The 20483-nt window shown below is 36.4% G+C and overlaps 1 protein-coding gene across 1 annotated transcript; it reads right to left on the bottom strand.

Annotated features, from left to right (window-relative positions):
* Positions 1-4990: 4990 nt before the first annotated feature.
* Positions 4991-18742, bottom strand: LOC109040628 (uncharacterized). The gene is made up of 6 exons (XM_072297550.1): positions 18654-18742; positions 18155-18334; positions 16798-17008; positions 9100-10999; positions 7875-8135; positions 4991-5371 (listed from the first exon to the last, which is right to left on the bottom strand). Exons 4-6 carry the CDS (start codon positions 10997-10999, stop codon positions 5124-5126), a joined length of 2409 nt encoding a protein of 802 aa, XP_072153651.1. The 5' UTR covers positions 16798-17008; positions 18155-18334; positions 18654-18742; the 3' UTR covers positions 4991-5123.
* Positions 18743-20483: the final 1741 nt, after the last annotated feature.

Genomic DNA, 20483 nt, shown 5'->3' with positions numbered 1-20483 from the left:
ATACGTCAAATTTTACCTTTGACCTATCATAACTCGGTCAAAAATTAAGATATTGATCTACAGTTTGCGCCAAAATTCTTAGTGTTTAATGTTCTTTCGAATGAGGTATCACAACATAGGGGTTGCCATTTGAAAAAAAAAGTTGGGGGCCCCCGCGCCCCCCCCCCCCTGAGGAGAACCAAAATATTGCCCCCCCCCCCCCTAAAGATGGTCCCCTTTGAGATAGGAACATTCCCAAAGATTCATTTTTCTATCTCGAACCGTTCAAAAGTTGGGCGGGGGGGGGGGGGGGGTTGCTGGACTTTTGGAACACCCTGTATCTGCTTAACATAGGTACATACATGTATCTAACCAATATCTTACTTTAGAAAATAAAATGTAATTTATTCTTGAATGTTGATCAACGTTATTTCAGACAACCTCTGTGATTTTTTAGCAAAAAACCCCTTCTCAACAATCAAGCACCATTTATCATGGATTCTTTCATCCTTAAGGAGTCTCCCTGACATACCTATTAGGGCAAATCACCTTTCTTCCTGGAGGGAAAATTTCCCTTGGATCCATCAAGGCTGTAAAAGAAGCGCTGGATGCAACAGGGGCATTTCTTGGTTGCGATGCCCCAAAATTTCCCCTAATATTTCATGCATTATGACTAAAGCAAATATACCTGATATGGAATCCGTTAAAAATTTTACTGAATATCCGTTATGATTTTGCAATGCTGAAAACGGAAAATTTCAGAAAATTCATCCAATAGAACGTAAATCACAAACATAACTCTCTGAAACTTAAATTAGAAGTGGAGTTTCTGAAACATTAGAACCGAGAAATTCCTTTTCTGCATCCAACGCCTCAATTAAGAACTTGGAGCTCCTTCCCCGTCATCCATTAGGACAGCCATTGAAGTGCAAGTTGTCCCCTAATAAATTAGGGCTGCACGTTTTCGGGAATTTTCCTCAATAAACTTTCAGGCATAACGTCCACTTGTGCCACTGTCAACAAGGTAGAGGTTACCTAATCTTAGGAATAGCCTTCCTAATCCTCTTATCGCCTTTCAGCGCCAACCACGTCAATTCTTGATAACTTCCCGCTTGAATTTTGAGAAATTTGTATTTTGTTGTACAGCAACCTCTAAGTCACTCGTTACTTACATTGATGACTTCCAAAGCTTAATATTTTTCATTTCGTATAGAAAAGTAGAAAAAAGAATATTCTGCAGGTGCCAAAATTTAAAAACAGCAAAAACCGAAAAGTTCATATCAATTAATACACTTCACGGCTTTTTCAGGGTATCTACAGAAATCCAGAAACCAAAATATACCACTTGTATGTGTATAAATGACCAATTTTGGCGAAGAAGTACGACTACAAAGCTAATGAAAAAGCTTTCATCCTACATGAATGCCTACGAGGAAAACATCTTATTATTAGAGCAATGCTGAATGGAAGTAGGTAATGATTCCGAAAAATAAAAATTTGCAACCGTATCACAATCTCGCATATTTGCCATGTAACTGACAATTATGAGCCAAACATTAAGTGATGATAGGAAAATGCAGCGATTCTATACAACTTTGATGTAGTGGACCTCTAGACATGGTACGAATTGGGCCAAAATTTCATTTCATGAGAAATGAATCACAAGACAAAAGGCGTGTAAATCAATTCCTTAACAAGATATAAGTGTTTACAATTAACATTAGTTAAATGGCAAAAAACAAATGATGTCATTCGTAAACATGAACTTCCAATTGTTCTGTGTTTACATTACTTGTTAAAATCTCATTTACGAGTTGATTGTCAAAGTTCCTGTTTTGTGAGTTGTTTTCTGCGTAAAATTTTGAAGAGAAAACACACGATTTCCTTTCCTACTTCAGACCTTGCCTAGTGGCCCATTATAAGGCCGAAATGAATATGACAATATTTTATGACTTTATATGATTAGAGGACCTGTAGACACCCTGTTATTTGAATAATGCTTGTTTGCCTCTGGTGATTTGAAGAATAAATAAACCCAAAAAAGCTGTCTGACCTCTCCTAGCTGAAGCAATGAGATCTTCCCAAAAAAATTTGGGACAATGTATAGAGTAACAACAATTTAAGTCTTTGAGAAAATCAAATTTAATAAGCATGAAATAGAATTTGGAAACCATCCTAACATTTTGGGAAACATTAATAAAATAAGGAAATGGGCTTTAAAGAAACAAAAAAAGAAATAAGAGATAATCACTAAAACTAGAGAACATTGAACAAGAATGTGAATGAAAGTTTACTTAGGGAACTGAAAACCGCAGTAAAATACAAAAAAAAATTAATCCATGGAAACCCCCCCCCCCCCCCCCAATCATCAGTTAGTAGACTTGTTCATCGACTAACTGAACTTTTTGACTTGGACACAAAACAATACATTAAATTGGAGATGAAAACACAATAGAAACTAAAACAAAAAGTAAATACTTTAACAAAATGAGAATCTTACAACATCATAATTTTGGAAAATAATATCAATGGTAAAATTTATATGGGGCTGTTGTATCATAGTCTTCCACTTTAGGACTTAGGCTTATAAAACATAGGTCAATTACGCGAGTCACAAATTTTTTTTTTCTTTTTTTTTTTCTGGAGAATGACTTTTGATTTGGCTTATGAGGAAAATAAAGAGACAAAAAATACAAATTCATGTGCACCGTAGATAATAAACAACTTAAGATATAAGTTTGCGGAAAATTAATTCATCCATCACTGAAATACAGATGACACCACTCAGCTGTATGTAGGGTGGTGGCCGATGCCATTTTCCACTAAATTTTATGTGCAGTTGCTTGACAACTACATACCACTTGTCTTTGTACAAGTTCTCAGTATTTCTCTGATAAGGAAACATCAACATTATGTCTCATAAAATTGATTTGACAACCCACGTAACTACCTCACTTAACACATTGACTAAAAATAATACATTAGAATGGCGGATGAGGAGTAATAAGTCTTCAGGGTACAACTAGACCATACCGGAATTGTCAAAGAAAAAATCATCTGGCTTTGACTGTTGTTCTAATCATCGAGGGTGAAAACCTTTTGTGGGATCCCGACCCCTCAAGGGACCGGGGAAGGTGCCCCCTTCTTGGCCCCCGGGCATCGTGATGCCCCAAAAAGTTTTCCCCCTCCATGATTGGAATGACAGTCCAAACCGGATTATCTTAACTCACAAATTGTAAAGTTAAGGCGTTTCGAGGGTTTCTTCTGCCCATCAAAGAATGAAATAATACTGTGAAACATAAAAAATCAGATAACATTATACATAAATTACGTCAGTCTAGCATTTTGCAGTTAAATGATCAAGTTTCCCCAGCAACTAAGTACATGTTTGGACTGAAAGTCTATCAACAGTGCTGAAAAATTTTGACGGTTCCTTTACAAAAAAATTTGAATAAAAAACCGAGTTAACAACTCATTTGACAATGTATATTCGGTGGAATTTGCTTTGCAAAAAAACCAAGAGGAAAAATTAAAATAAATCAAACATAGGAAAATATATAAATACATAATGGCACTTACAACCAAGAATGTCAGCTTATTAAAAAAAAAGTTAGTACGAATGGTTCAGATGTCAGGAGAAGAAATCACGTAACTCAAATAGTTAATTGATTTCATACGTCTACTATTCTTCAGTCATAAAATATCCAGCAACCATTTTTACTTTCCAACTACAAATTTAAAAAGTTCAAAAAGAATTGGGTAAAAATATATGAGAGCTGAACTCGAAAACTAACATGGAAAAGAAACATGAACGTACCACATCTTTAGAGAGAACGATTATACCTATAATAAAAATTTTATGGAAGGAAACATTGTAACTACCCGTATCAAATATCTCATATACTTCACCGACCGATTAAGAACTTGTTAGGACTTACAGTCATTTAAGAATGCTTTACTATAAATAAACCTACTGAAAGTCTCTTGCGAAAACAGTCGAAAGGAACAGCTGCTCTACAGCGGATTCATCAAGTTTTTCAAACATATATATAAAAAAATAAGACATCATAATACATTTCACTATTTAGTCAACAGCTACTACCCGTCGTCATGCCTTAGAATAATTGAGATATAATTTCTGGTAAAGAAAAAAAAATTGTACATTCACTTTTCTTTTCTCACTTTGAGACAATACACACATCAAGAGAGTTAAAGTGGAAAAATAGTCCTTCAATTCTGAAGAAAAACAAAAAAGTTTAGCTACTATGTGCCCGTAGCTTCACAAGATCATCAAATTATTACTCTATTACTTACATTTCCTAATAAAAGTACCGCACCTGTTCTAAAAATATCAATAAGGGAAGAGTACATCATAACCGAATAGGTAGGTATTTGAACAACTTGATTAAGGTACTATTAAAAAGTATTGCAGAAAATGGGTACATACTTTCACTCATTTCTGTACCTCCTTCCACAAAAACATCAACACAAAAAACCATAAAGGCCTACTTGGCCTTGAAATTTTGACAGTTTAGTCCATGTACTCAAAAAATTATAATCTGTTGGATAGGTCTCCATAACATAATGGGGAATGCTACTTTATGGATCAATTTTCCATCGTGCTAATCCTAAATTTAACACTAAAATGCACCAATCATCAGCACAAAATGAAACAGCCATTTCAAGTTTTATTAAATAAAACTCAGTTTTATACTGTTTCCAAGCAAATTATTTTAGAAAAACAGACATTCTTCGACTCCTGCGAAGATTCTTTAGTAAAAATTCGTCCAATGTGTGAAGAACAGAAAAAGAGAGGTTCCGGAATGTTTCAGTCGGCAATTTTTGTTTCAGTGCGTTTCATTGCTCCACCTGCACTAAAGTAAAAAAGATGATTTAAGTTTCCAGAGTCCCTATTTTTCCGTCATTCACGACTCTTCAAATTTCGGACAGTGTTTGAAGATGCTGTCAAAACACAATGTTCACACATGCAAAAAAAAAAAAAAAAAAAAAAAAAAATCAATGGAGGGGGGAAAAGGACTTTCTCAAATGTGAGTTCCACCAAAATGGAATAACTAAAAGCTTGTTGTAAGACTTGTTTTGATGCAATGAGTCATTTCAATGTTAAATTCGCATTCAGAATGAATCTAAGCTCGACCAAAACATTCTGTTTTGACAGCCTCTTCAAAGACCTGTCTAAACTCTTCAGCTGTATAGCTGTATACGGGCAACTTGAGTATGTAGCCACAAACATTTGCGCATGGCATTGGTCTCCATCCAGTTTCGTTGTGGTAGAAAGTTAAAACCGGCCTTGGTTCAAATCCACCTGGTGGTAGGTGCTTGGACCCTGTAACAAACTGGAGTATATCTTCCATCACTATCTCAGAGAATCCACCTGCAAATAATATAAAAAAAGGGCTTATATTGAGTTCCACAAGCATAATTCTTTATTAATGCCGTTTTGTGATGATGTTAGTGCGAGGAAGGTGAAGATTCAAGACCCTTTATAAAAATTGAACTGTTTTAAAGTCTTTCGTAGAAAAACTCTTTAGTCCTCAATGCTTTTCGCTTGCCTGATTCTTTACCATCCATTTCAGGTTTTCAATCTGCTGATAGTTAGAACAAAAGAATCATTCATCTAACAAACGTTTGTTCTATAGAAGGCTTATCATCTCTCATCCAATTTTCTTCGATATAGGTTATATCAAAATACCAAACTTTTAATTAGTATTTGGTACATAATTTACTTAAGACATTCATAAAATATACTTCAATTTAAAATAAAATATACTATTAGCAAGGATAGTGGAAACATTCTTGAACCTTAGAAAGAGCTTCCGAATTCTTTCAATTCCATGATTTCTTGTAAAACAGCAAAAAGTATGAAAGAAAAATCGACATTTTAGCCTGTGCCAACAAAATTAATATAATTTCAAAAAAATTTAATTCAGAGTTGAAAAATTTAAAAAAGCCTCTGTTTGTATTGATCCCCGTTAGTAAGATTTGCTTTGATGCGTTAGCAAGCTGCAGTATGGAGCTCATGCCCCGACCACCAAGCAACATAGACAAGCTATTTGATACTATTTTCATAGCACTACTCTTAGGGTTGTTGCCTTAGAAAAAAAGGAAGTCCCTGTCTCAGAACCAATTTTAGGAAAAATTCTAGCCTTTATTGTTGATTAGGAAAAGTAAGTGGTTTGTTCAAAGGTGTTGGTCCATAGAGCACCATCATCCAAAATAACAAAGACACTTATCAGCTCTTCACCAATTTTTCTTTGACATAAAGATATTTTTTTTATTCCCCGACTTTCCCAGTTTTTCCTGATTATCCCTATTTTACTCCATTGTGGTAAACCTGTGCTTATTTTGCCTCTGTAGCTTTCCTTGTAATATTTTTGCCTGTCCTGCAAGTTACACCTTCCTTTTTAGCTATGTTCTTTCCTTCAAATAATCTAACATTTTCAAGTTTCCAATTTCCGTTACTTTTTATTATTATAGCGTATGTTCCAAAAGTCCCGCTCCCGTATCGAAGATCAAAGGTTAAATGAGTCTGTTTTATACAAGAAATACAGTCACATAAATTTACTCTTTACGTGAAAATCTGCACAAAAATAACGTTGGGCACGTCAAAAAAGGCTAAAATCCATTCCTTAGCACACAATTTGTATAGTTAGTAAAACGCTTTTTAAGTTTTCAGCGTCTGCAGGCTGTTTTTCTCAGGTAAGGTGACCAGGTTTGCAAAGAAAGAGGAGTAAAAACAATTAGCCTCAGTGAACAAATAATTTCACTAACTTTTTCTCTTGTATGATTTCAATCGTTTTTTGACATTTGTTTCCTCTTTCTTTCCTTAATTTGTAAAAACAAAAGCTTTGAATTAGGGCTTGAGCGAGCACTCAAATTTCGAGTAGAGTCAAGCCGAGTATCGAGTACTCCACTCCGCTCGAAAGTTAGGTCAAGTTGGAGCGAGTACTCTCGAGTGCCAATTTCACGAGTTTTTTCACGTATTTCGAACTTTTTTGAGCTGAAAACGCCGAAAGAGCTCAAATCCCAAATACTTCAAGCATACTAATACTATTTTTAGTTTTGCCATCATTTTTTGATAGTAAGATCACATGTTAAAACTCAAAATTACTCGAACTTGACTCAGCTTGAGGGTTACTTTCAAAGCTCGAACTCAGCTCGAAATACTGAAATAATACTTGAACTCGGCTCGGACCCAAAAAACCAGGGTCGCACAGCCCTACTTTGAATCAATGGAAATCTTGCGCAAGGAGAGTTTATAACAGTTCGTCAGATCGTTTGTCTACATAGGTTAGGTTTCTCTCCGAGAAAACCTGACTGCCGGCCACCAGGAAAAACTGCCCACATACTTGGTAAGGTTGAAAAAGCATTTTACAAACTACGCAGATTGCTTGCTAAGGAGTTGATTTCAGACTTACATGATGTGCCCACTGCGATTTTTGAGCGGTTTTACTCTTAGAAAGTGTATTCAGTTCCCTGTATCTCTTGCCTCCAACAGACCCTTTGACCTATTTTCAAGAAATCATTACTCCAGTTCAAATTATCGTAGACAAAAAAATTAGAATGGTAAAATTTACCAAATTTAGGCACTTTTGAGTGAATCACAGGAATCACTTCAAATTAATTTTACGGGTGGTTCGGACCCCCCAAATAAGTCAGTTTAGAAGTCAAACGATTTTCCTGCAAGATGAGCCAAGTTTCCCTAACTTTGATACAGAAACATTCCCAAAGTTTTGTTTATTTAACTTGAACATTTCAAAATTTAGAGGGGGGGGGGGGGGGGGTGCGACTTTAGGAACACCCTGTATTCTGTTTCTAGGTTATTGCCAAATCTTTTACAAAAATGTGTTGATTAAAACAAAAACATATTTACAAACCTTCAACATCGTCCAAAAAGTTGATAAATTTAATGAAGATCTCTTCCTCTGCCTCTTTCTTGAAAACATCCTGAGACCAGTTGATTTTGAACTGAGTGGTGAAAACAGATGCTGTTAATGGTACTTTCGAACGTAAAAAAGCACTTCTAAATACTACTGGCTCCTTTCTTATGAGATCCAGAACTCCCAAAGAGGCAAGACCATCCAAAAATTGAGAAAAAACTCCTTCCATAGGAACATTCAATATTGAATTTAAAGCATCTGCAAAACCAAGGGAAGAAAGATCATTAGCAACAATGTTTCTATTTTCAGTACCTTAAGACTGATTGAAAGACATATTCATACCTCCCCCTCCCCCCGGGAAAAAAGACGTTGCTGTAACATTCCCGATTTGGAATTAATGTTGCCGTTCAAGGTTAATAAAACTTTGCGCTAACATTTTTTAATGCCACCTTGTTGCAATGTTCTCAGGCAACATTATTTTGACACATTGCTGCAATGAATTTTAGCAATGTTCATTACCAGACTGCCAGCTATAATTCTCATTAATACTGCTTGGTTACACTAGTCTGATGTTGCCCCACTATTTCTAAGGCAATGTTCCAAAAAATATTTCCTCACAATGATGTAGTAACAGTACAGCCGACCCCTTTACCGGCCAGGTAATGAGCAATTAAAGCCCATTTCTAATTAATATTTAGAACTGATCAAAAGTTTAGCCAGTATGTCAAAGTAAAAATATTTTCATACATAATACCTAAAATTGTGATGGGGAAGAATGATCAGCATGGATTCCACTTTATTTCAAGAGATTTGCAGGTTGAAAAAAAAAAAATAGAGACCAAAACAAGTTCTTTAGAGCAAGCTATGACGATTCGCCTTGTAAGGCTAGTTCATTACCCTCGGACGATCTACCATTATTCTACAAATAATTTTTTAAGAAAATATCTTTCATTGATTACTTCATCAACTTAATATTTGCTTGCATTCATTGTTTAAAGGGCATACACTACAGCTACACATTATTAAACAGTAGCGGGAAACTTGGATTAATTCTGTGGGTACTATACTTGGGTTCATATCCCCCTCCCCCAACCTATTCATGGGTAGATCATTAACCAAAGGAATTTTTTTTTTCAACTACAAGAAAAAATTACTTCCTGTTCCAATTAAAAAACAACCCTTTGACTTTCAGGAATTACTAGTATAATGCAATGTATATTACCTCTGACCACCATTCTCTTTTCATTAAAAGATTTGACTGAGGAAACCCCAGGAAGGTTGAATTCATACACGAGATCTTGAAGGGTAGCCAAATCCTTGCAATCGTCCACTTTCACGATTTGATTCTTCAGGTTTAAGTCCATGACAGATTCTATCTTAAGTTCCCTTTCATATTTGCCAGAGAGTATGAAAGAGTATAATTCTGAAGAAAAAAATCTAGGCAATGGCAAGTTGTGAGCTATTGCCATTGCGATTACGACTCCCAAATAATAGTAGTCTCTTTCCCGCTTGCTGTTGTTATCAAGCGCCAAGTTCCTTTCGAACTCTGGTCCTTCAAACATGGGTGATGTGCGTATCTCATCAAAGGCAAGGGTAAATACTTCTCTGCTTACCCCCCCTGAGTCAATGGCTTCTTCGTCCACTCCAAATTTGTCTAGAATTTTGAAAAAGATTCCATTAGACGGGGAGAACTCTAATTTTTTGATCGCCTCAAACAATGACCTTTTAACCCGGCCTCTCATTATCTTAATGGCTTTGTTTTGACCTACATTGATCGACGTTCTCAGAGTATTGACGGCATTTCTAAATTTTTCTTCTCCATTTTCAATGACTGTTTCTGTGTTATATTGTTGGGCAGCGGGGTATTGGTTAACGTTGATGCAGTCAGAAAGTCCACGATCGATTGATTGTACTGCAAATGTGTCACCACTCTCGAGGAGAATGTTCTGCAAATATTCTTCATTATCATCATCATCATCATCGTTTCTGTTAATTTGAGATTCATTCTCCTGTTGCACAACATTGTTGTCATCCTCTATTACTACACAATCATCCTCTTCTGCAATATTGTCGTTGTTACTTTCTACAATTTCACAATCATCGTCACCATTGGACTCTATCTGGGCAAGTGACTTATGGGGTCTTAAATACACTGTCTTTTTATAAAAAAGGCGTGAGAAGCTGTCCCCGTTTAGTTTCATTCCAGCTGGTAAGGATGGAGGCAAGATCTTAGCACCAATTTTCTTGCATATCGTAAAATTTGTTGTTTTCAGCTGTGATTCAAACAGATTTCTCAGCTTATTATATAACTGTTCTTCAGACAAGTCCCTGGAAAGCGGCACTGGCTCTTTGATCAATTGCAGTATCCCATGGTTGCTATACTCTTTAGCGCTGAGCGGAGAGTCCCGGGAACTGTCTTCTAGCAAAACTATTGTGAAGACTGGTGCTGATGAAATTTCTTCCTTTTTTGAAACCTCACCTGCTGTGGAGGGAGTGTTACTACTGCTGGTGATGAGGGTTGAAGTTGATGGGCCAGAAAAAGTGTCTGCAGGGAGGCAGAGAGGAGTATGTGGTCGTAGGAAGACAGTCTTTCGGTGGAAGATGAAAGCAAAATTCGTTCCATCTAATTTTTCTCCTGTTGGTAAAGTGGGTGGCAGCAGCTTATCTCCAATTTTCTTCAAAATATCAAATTCGACCGACTGAAGATGGTTGATGAATAGTTGTTGCAGCTTGGTGCGCAGAGCCTCAGCTGTTAGGGTTTTGCATATTGTAATAGGTTCTTTTATCAACAGTTTTTCAGCATGTTCACTATACTCCTTCCCACTCAGAGGTGTTTGTCGGTTGATGTCTTCAAGCAGAACGACAGTATACACTGTTGCCGACTGCTCTGTCTTCGTCGACTTACTTTTGATTTTTCTTTTTCCACGTGGTTGATCGGGAGTCTTGACATACTTCTGAAATAGCATTTTCGTTTTTTTGCTGACCTCCTTCTTTGCAGGACATGTCTCCAATAAGGAACTGCCATCATCGTCTGAGAAGGAGACAGAATCATCCGAATCGTTTATAATTTCTGAAAATTTGTTCATAAGGTTGGACAGCCTTGCTTTCTTCTCCGGCTTCATCTGTAATGAAAATTTTATTTTAGTTTTTTTTCTTTAAAGAAATTATGAATCTCTAAATGGGCAAGACTTCTATTTGAAATGGATAGATTTTGTAATGGATTCATTTACATAATGCTTGACGAATGACAAGAGGTACATACAATCTTTCTATCTTTCTCTGCCCTGAAAAAAATGGCCATAAAAATATTGAAATCAGGGTCATTCCAGGCCAATTCAATTGGGCCACATCACTCATTGTCTGGGCTTTGGATGAATTTTCTGTAGTTCAAAAAGGAGCTCTTATTTAGTTTTACAGCTTTCAAGTTCCAACAATTCCAGACTTAAAAATTACTAGACGTTTGGCCATTTTTGGTTGGGATATTCCTTGTAGAAAAAAATTTTAACTTCTGCTGTAGTTCTCATTACCTAGTTACAATTTTCAGCATGTCGATAGCCAAAGCGTGAAACCACTATCTCCATTACGGTGTTTCAATATGTCTGCTTTCTATTTCACATATGTTTGAAGAGAAACGAGCCAACTTCATAGCTTGAAATTTTTCAGATTATGATATTGGCAAGAAAGGGGTTTTCAAGAATTTATGTTGACTAGATGTACAAAGAAAAAATAAAGTATGATGAGAAGTCTGCAACTTCCCAATTGGAGATACGTAGTTTCTCACTTTGATCATAGATATCGATTATGTAGCAACGCCTCTGAGAGATTGAACTTCATGCTCACATGTACTAAGTTCCCTTGCTCATCACATAGTCTTCCATTTTTTTAGGGATCATGGAATGCAATGACTTGTAAGTTTTTCTCTTGTTGGAATAACGTGTTTTGTAATCGTAATTTTTTATGGTACAGAAACGTGAATTTCATAAAAATATACTTGGGTGATTTCACAATTACAGGAATAGCAAAAATGTGCAACATCTTAAAAATTAAAGCACAACAATTTTCACCGAATTCCATCATTGCATTTAAATGGTTTTTAACTTCCCTTTTCCACCTCTGGCATGAACATGGCCGCACTGCCAAATCTTGTTCTTAACATAACCAACACAGCTTAAGCCATAACTGAAATTAGGAAATGAAAGATGATAGAAAAGATGAAATTTGGCAATTATTGAGCTTTTACATGGAAATAGAGCAGCCCTAGAAGTTTCTGAAACTTTGGGGACTTTCTTTAAGTTTAATTAACAAGGGGAACTTCCCAAGCTGCCGCCTCCGACCGGGATGAAAAAATTCGTACGAACTCTTTGGATGACTTTATTGGACCCGTATTTTTTTGTTTTTTCCAATGCCCCCTGGAAACACCCCAAAAAAATTCCGAAAAGTCTTGCTTTGAGCGCTCGAGTGTATATACGCAGTTTAGCCATCCTCATCTCAAATCAGGCGGCGGCTCTGCAGTAGCGCGCTCGCCTCGAGTGCCAGCTGTCCGGGCTCAATTCCCGGATTCTGCCACTAATTTTTATGACCGAATTTTATATTCTCACACATTTTCACATCGAATCCCATTTGATACATTGGAACTTAAAAGATCTATTAATTTACAACCATCACCAAACACAAATTAATCAACGATCAATGACTTCTTCAATTAGAAGTATAGATGCTTTTTTTACTTTTATATTTATTTATTTGGGGGGGGGGGGGTCAGGCGCACGATTATCTCGCCAATCACTGTTCTTTCACATTATAGGCAACGACCCGCCCCGCCCCCTCACACTAACAATTTTCTCCTGATCACCCGTATGCATCATGATTTTTCCCGTCATTATCCAAAAAATAATAATGAAAAATTTGTTGGTGTGAGGGGGCGGGGCGGGTCGTTGGCTATAGTGTGAAAGAAAAATGATTGGCGAAATAATCGTGGGCGTGACCCCCCCCCCCCCCCAAATAAATAAATAAAAATAAAAGAAGCATCTATACTTCTAATTGAGGAAGTCATTGATCGTTAATTAATTTGTGTTTGGTGATGGTTGTAAATTGATAGATGTTTTAAGTTCCAATGTATTAAATGGGATTCGATGTGAAAATGTGTGAGAATATAAAATTCGGTCATAAAAATTAGTGGCAGAATCCGGGAATTGAGCCCGGACAGCTGGCACTCGAGGCGAGCGCGCTACTGCAGAGCCGCCGCCTGATTTGAGATGAGGATGGCTAAACTGCGTATATACACTCGAGCGCTCAAAGCAAGACTTTTCGGAATTTTTTTGGGGTGTTTCCAGGGGGCATTGGAAAAAACAAAAAAATACGGGTCCAATAAAGTCATCCAAAGAGTTCGTACGAATTTTTTCAGCCCGATCGGAGGCGGCAGCTTGGAAAGTTCCCCTTGTAAGTTAAATTAAGTATTTAGAGGGCTGAGGAATTAGTGCAACATGCCTCCAAATCCCTGGTTTTCCTCAGATATACAGTTTTTCTTATAAATACATACAACTTACCAAAAACAGTTTCCTCAAGTAGATTTCAGCAAAAAATTTCATGATATTTTTCAAACTCCTGGTTCTATCCGATGAGATAAACATTGTACTTAATGCAACAGCCAATTTGTGTTCCTAAATATGGCAACACACCTTTCAAATCACTTTTCCCGCTTAAAAATCTAAATTTTAGCTCAATATTGCACTTTTGAGGGACATTGTAAACTCCTTCTACAAAATATTGCCGGAGAAGCATGTAAGCATGAGTTCGATACCACAGATGTTATGTTTAATTTCAAGATATAAAATTTCCCATGTTTTCCAACTCTATGCTCAACTTGAAAATTCTATTTTCTTAAGTGGGCATTGAGTCGAACACCTCGGAGATGAAGAGGAAATATAACATAAATGAGCAGGGAGTTCAATCTCTTGGAGGCGATGCTACAGTACAGGGTCCTCTCTGATCATAAGCAAGTGCCTCCTGCTTTTCCTGATTAGTTGAAACTGTAGATATTCATCAGTAAATCCGCGTTGTTCAAAGACAAGTGGGTCATTCCATGTCAATTCAACCGGGCCAGGGCACCCACCGACTCGGATTTTTTTAATATTTTTTTTACTTAATCTATAGATCAATCTAAGAGAAAGTACAAATTTTTAGCTCCATATGTTGAATACTTATTGAGAAAACGATTGTTGAAGTTTTAACGCCTTTCGTAAAAATGCACTCTCCAGATTCAAAACAGCAGTACTTTGCCTTCGAAAAAGCCTCATAACTTTTTTAATTTTAAAAGATTTTAAGATGGAATTGGGCACACTGGTGCATGATAGTATGTATTTGAAGGGAACAGCAAGGGAATAGCCGTTTTTTTGCCCTGATTTTTGGCTCTGATGCCTTGATCCCTTAAAATGAGCCTAACTATGTGAGCTAACAACACATTCTCATTTTTCTTTTTTTTTTGGTAAAAATCATCGTTAGGGTGTGCTCTAACAGTATCTGAAATTAAAGATCCTGGGTATTTCACCTTTTCTCTGTCAAATCGCCCTTCATAGCAAAAAATGCATGAAAAAGCTAAAAAAAGCAAGTTTTTGCGGCTGTTTCCCACCAAATCCTGTAGAAGCTTAGCATCTCATCCATAATTCACCTAAATTCTTTCTGTTTCCCTTAATTTTGCTCTAGGAATCCTTGGCTTTTCTTATCATCCGAACTTAATCACTCATCGTAGCAAACACGGCACGAAAAAGTAGAAAAAACCCTGTTTTTGTGGTACATCTCCACTAACCTTTTATTGTGTGCGTACCGCCAACATTTTTCTCAACAGGTCTTGATTGGTGTGAAGTTTAACAGTGTCTACAGGTCTCAAGCCCTTCTCCAATGATTTGTTGTACACTCTGAGCGGAACTCAAACAGTTGGGATTGGCTTTAAGATGTAATCTATTAGAAACTAATACAATGGCACTCTATAGGGCTAAAATATCATTAACACATGACTGTGGATTGTTATCAGGCATATATTTTGAAAGACTAAGCTATACTGAAGGGTCTTCGGAGACCATTGACAAACATTTTCTGAAATTTCCTGTATTAATCATCAAATTTAACAGAAAGGGATCGAGTCTCATCAAAATGGAACGCAGAAAGTGAGATTGAAGTCCTAATTTCTCTGTAAGACCTTAAGTCACGGGTAAAGTTCAACGCGTACTTTCACATTCAGAGTCTTTTTTCTGAATTTTGAATTTTTGTTTGGAGATATTATGTGGCTAGCTGTGCTCAGGACCACTCCTAATTTATGTTTCCTAAAATGTGACTCGGTTCCTATCGGTTCAATTCAGGTGATCGTTGATATTTTTTTATCTTGTAGGGTTGAAAGTATACAGAAATTTTAGGAAATTTTGGAAATTTACTGAAGAGCCATTTTTTCATGCAAGTTCATCACATATATTTATCTTTATTTGCATAATTCAATAAAACAAGGAAAAAAGTATAATGCAAGTAAAGTGATACACTAGGGAAACTAAACTGTAATTGCTTTTGAGTGAAACTGACAAAAATTAAACTGGTCATGGTCATTACACTGCCTGCCTTACACAATAAGTAAATTTCCAAAATTTCCTAAAATTTCTGTATACTTTCAACCCTACAAGATAAAAAAATATCAACGATCACCTGAATTGAACCGATAGGAACCGAGTCACATTTTAGGAGACATAAATTAGGAGTGGTCCTGAGCACAGCTAGCCACATAATATCTCCAAACAAAAATTCAAAATTCAGAAAAAAGACTCTGAATGTGAAAGTACGCGTTGAACTTTACCCGTGACTTAACGTCTTACAGAGAAATTAGGACTTCAATCTCACTTTCTGCGTTCCATTTTGATGAGACTCGATCCCTTTCTGTTAAATTTGATCTTTAATACAGCAGATTTCAGAAAATGTTTGTCAATGGTCTCTGAAGACCCTTCAGTGTAGCTTAGAGTCTTTCAAAATATGTGCCTGATAACAATCCACAGTCATGTCTTAATGGTATTTTAACCTTACAGAGTGCCATTGTATTAGTTTCAAATAGATTACATCTTAAAGCCAATCCCAACTGTTAGAGATCCGCTATGAGTGTACAACTTGCACTAATCATTGGAGAAGGGCTTGAGACCTGTAGAAGCTTCTAAAGAATTTGCTGGGAAACAGCCACAAAAACTTGTTTTTTTTCTTTTTAGCTTTTTCATGCATTTTTTGCTGTAAAGGGCGATTTGACAGAAAAGGTGAAATACCCCGGATTTTCATTTCAGATACTGTTAGAACCCATCCTAACGATGATTTTTACCAAAAAAAAAAAAAAAAAAAAAAAAATAAATTAAAATATGTTGTTAGCTCACATAGTTATGCTCATTTTAAGGGATAAAGGTACTACAGCCAAAAATCAGGGCAAAAAAGGGCTATATTCAACTTGTTTTGTGCTCCAGGGTATGTTAGGTTCAAGTGGACATTTTCCCCTTCAAATACATACTAACATGCACCAGTGGGCCAAATTCCAGCTTAAAGTCTTTAAAACTAAAAAAATTATGAGACTTTTTCGAAGGCATAGTACTGCTTTTTTTGAAATATGGAGAGTGCATTCTTACGAAAGGCGCTAAAACTTCAATAATTGTTTTCTCAAAAAGTATTTGACATATGGAGCTAAAAATGTGTACTTTCCCTAAGATTGATCCTTAGATTAAGTAAAAAAATATTAAAAATCCGAGTCGGTGGGTGCCATTTTCCCATTTTTTTTGTTGAATTGACATGGAATGACCCAAGTTGTCTACAATTTATGTACTTAAAAGCAGGTTCTCTTGATTGAAGCATCACTGACGACAGGAAAGAAGAAAAGGCAAAATTCAAAATCCTCAGAATTAGTTACCGTTCAGATTTTTTAGATGAAAACACCTTACTATTCGTTGATGCTTTTTGAGAGATGGTTACTGTTGTTAATTCTGATGATTGTCTCTGTGTTCAACATATGCTTCAAATTCCACTGACTCAATAAGATTTTTGTTGGGAACAGGTGGTGTTTCTATGATTGCGACATCATCATAATTGCAAGTTCCTTTCTTTCAAAGTTGTTCGGCAAGCTGTAAAAAAATGAAGACATTTTTTAATACATTAAGAAGTAGAAATAGAAGATGTAGGTGAAGATTTATTGTAACATAAAGGGAGGAAACATTCTCCAGACCATTGTTTTTCTAATAGATTACATCTTAAAGCCAATCCCAACTGTTTGAGTTCCGCTCAGAGTGTACAACAAATCATTGGAGAAGGGCTTGAGACCTGTAGACACTGTTAAACTTCACACCAATCAAGACCTGTTGAGAAAAATGTTGGCGGTACGCACACAATAAAAGGTTAGTGGAGATGTACCACAAAAACAGGGTTTTTTCTACTTTTTCGTGCCGTGTTTGCTACGATGAGTGATTAAGTTCGGATGATAAGAAAAGCCAAGGATTCCTAGAGCAAAATTAAGGGAAACAGAAAGAATTTAGGTGAATTATGGATGAGATGCTAAGCTTCTACAGGATTTGGTGGGAAACAGCCGCAAAAACTTGCTTTTTTTAGCTTTTTCATGCATTTTTTGCTATGAAGGGCGATTTGACAGAGAAAAGGTGAAATACCCAGGATCTTTAATTTCAGATACTGTTAGAGCACACCCTAACGATGATTTTTACCAAAAAAAAAAGAAAAATGAGAATGTGTTGTTAGCTCACATAGTTAGGCTCATTTTAAGGGATCAAGGCATCAGAGCCAAAAATCAGGGCAAAAAAACGGCTATTCCCTTGCTGTTCCCTTCAAATACATACTATCATGCACCAGTGTGCCCAATTCCATCTTAAAATCTTTTAAAATTAAAAAAGTTATGAGGCTTTTTCGAAGGCAAAGTACTGCTGTTTTGAATCTGGAGAGTGCATTTTTACGAAAGGCGTTAAAACTTCAATAATTTTTTTCTCAAAAAGTATTTGACATATGGAGCTAAAAATGTGTACTTTCCCTAAGATTGATCCTTAGATTAAGTAAAAAAATATTAAAAATCCGAGTCGGTGGGTGCCATTTTCCCATTTTTTTTGTTGAATTGACATGGAATGACCCAAGTTGTCTACAATTTATGTACTTAAAAGCAGGTTCTCTTGATTGAAGCATCACTGACGACAGGAAAGAAGAAAAGGCAAAATTCAAAATCCTCAGAATTAGTTACCGTTCAGATTTTTTAGATGAAAAGACCTTACTATTCGTTGATGATTTTTGAGAGATGGTTACTGTTGTTAATTCTGATGATTGTCTCTGTGTTCAACATATGCTTCAAATTCCACTGACTCAATAAGTTTCTTGTTGGGAACAGGTGGTGTTTCTATGATTGCGACATCATCATAATTGCAAGTTCCTTTCTTTAAAAGTTGTTCGGCAAGCTGTAAAAAAATGAAGACATTTTTTAATACATTAAGAAGTAGAAATAGAAGATGTAAGTGAAGATTTATTGTAACATAAAGGGAGGAAACATTCTCCAGACCATTGTTTTTCATATGAGAGGGAAGATTCATGGCTGTTGGCCATGAATGTTTCTTTAGGGGAAATTTCTTTTTTTTTCTTGCACATTCAACTTGTGATGTGAGTTCAATTAAGGCACCGCTGTGTCTTGTGGGCTATCTGGTGCACCAAATGATCAATATTGAGACTACTGAGAGCTCAGGAGCCGAAGGTTCAACAAAAGATACGCAGCAAGCTTACTTCGTGTAGAGGGTTTATGTTCAAAGCCTCCTTGATGAGGATCCATGGATGAGGAATCGACAGCAATCTTATCAGTGAGTAACCCTAAAAAGACACAGGTACAGGGATCAACAAGGCCTGTGGGCTTTCATCTTTGATGTTGTTCATTCTTTCAATCAGAATGAAGGATATACAGTAGCTAGTTAAAACGGCGTAGATGCTTTCAGACACTGCCAAAATCTCCTAAATAAATGACCATTTTCTGGGCAACTTGTAAATATTTTTTTGATAGTTGGACATTCCATCACTGACATCATGGTATATCCTCAAATTAAGGAATTAGAACGTATTAAAAATTCCTTTCTTGAAAATTAAGATCACCTACCACATTAATGTTTGACTGAAAAACAGTCTGCCCTACAATGATTTCAATGATGTCAAGATTGAGATTTCACACCTAGTACGAAACCCGAAAGGCTATTTATAAAGGGCTATTCCTCACTGAAATGCACATTCTTTACTTTAAACTTGTTGGTATGGTCAATACCACTACAGTAGATTGATAATTTATTCTCAGGGAGGGAAAAAATTGCTTAAACAGAAAATGCTGACACACACAGAAAATCGTACAATCATTCGCTAGATTACAGCGTGTTCCTGAAATTAACAGAGAGCTGGTACAAGTTAAGAGTTTAGTTCCTAGGTAATGTAATCTGGTTTAGTATGACAGCTGAAACTGATTCGCAAGAAAGCGGAACTGTCACATCCATGCAACGCCCCAAGTTTTTCTTCTAACCTTTTTCTTCTCATTTCTTCCATCTCTCTTTTCATTTCTCAATTTCCAACATTTAAAGGCCTTAAGCCGATATTTGCAAACAATCAGACTAGCCATCTAGTTAATTTCATGTCCTCTTTATCAGTAACGGTGAGCTGATGCAATGTCGACCGTTATTTTCTCATCCATGCCTCGTAAGGGCTGGAGAGACTTGTAAAACTTCACTGCCATTCCTACCATCTTAGCGAAAGCCTCAATCTGTTCTCTCTGCGCTCAATCTAAGTCCTAGTCAGATTGCCTTTTTGTAATATTTAGTGAGTTTAGAGTTTAATATTAAAGCGTCCGGTCTGGTGTAACAAAATTGACTCTCCAACTTTTCAAACCCACTTTCAGCTCTCCCACTAATTCCGCTATTGCCAGTGCGCATAAGTCGGAATTCTTAGACGTATCAGTCCATCTAACTTACGCTGAATCCAGGTACGCGACAGGAACATTCCAAATTTCTTGGGGAGTTACTGATTGTTAATAACAGGGGTTAAGGGTAAGAAGAAACTGAAATGTTTTCTGCACTACACAGCCATGCTTTTGTGAAATTTTGATGAGAGAAACGAATATACTGTAGAAGGAGATGAGCGAAATATTTTGTTTACCTACTGAACAAGACAAAACTAAGGTATATGTAGTAGAAGTATCAGACTGGTTGACTTCTTTATGATGCTGTTCACAAGCTTACAATTGACTGGTTGACAGTACGAGTAGGTGTTCTTAGCATGTCTAATGTGCCTGATGAAGGCACATGGAACAGAGGAAAAAATCTTGAATACCTGCCATTCACATGAGTCCTTTAATGTGCATTCTTGTTATGATCAGTAGACGAAGGCAAAATTTCAAAATGATCTGCGGCGTGTCAAGTTCAAGAAATTTTTGGTGACCGCATGTCTAACCTCACTTCTAGAGACTACTGTTGATGGTACCTCATTGAACATGGTTATATAAGAACAAGGCAACAAATCTCTGTAACATGATACTAAAACTGTTACCTGAAAAAAATATATCTAATAATTAAGTAGAAGGAA

Source organism: Bemisia tabaci, chromosome 3, assembly GCF_918797505.1.
Source record: "Bemisia tabaci chromosome 3, PGI_BMITA_v3".
Lineage (NCBI taxonomy): Eukaryota > Metazoa > Arthropoda > Insecta > Hemiptera > Aleyrodidae > Bemisia > Bemisia tabaci.
This window is presented reverse-complemented; position numbering and strand designations above follow the sequence as displayed.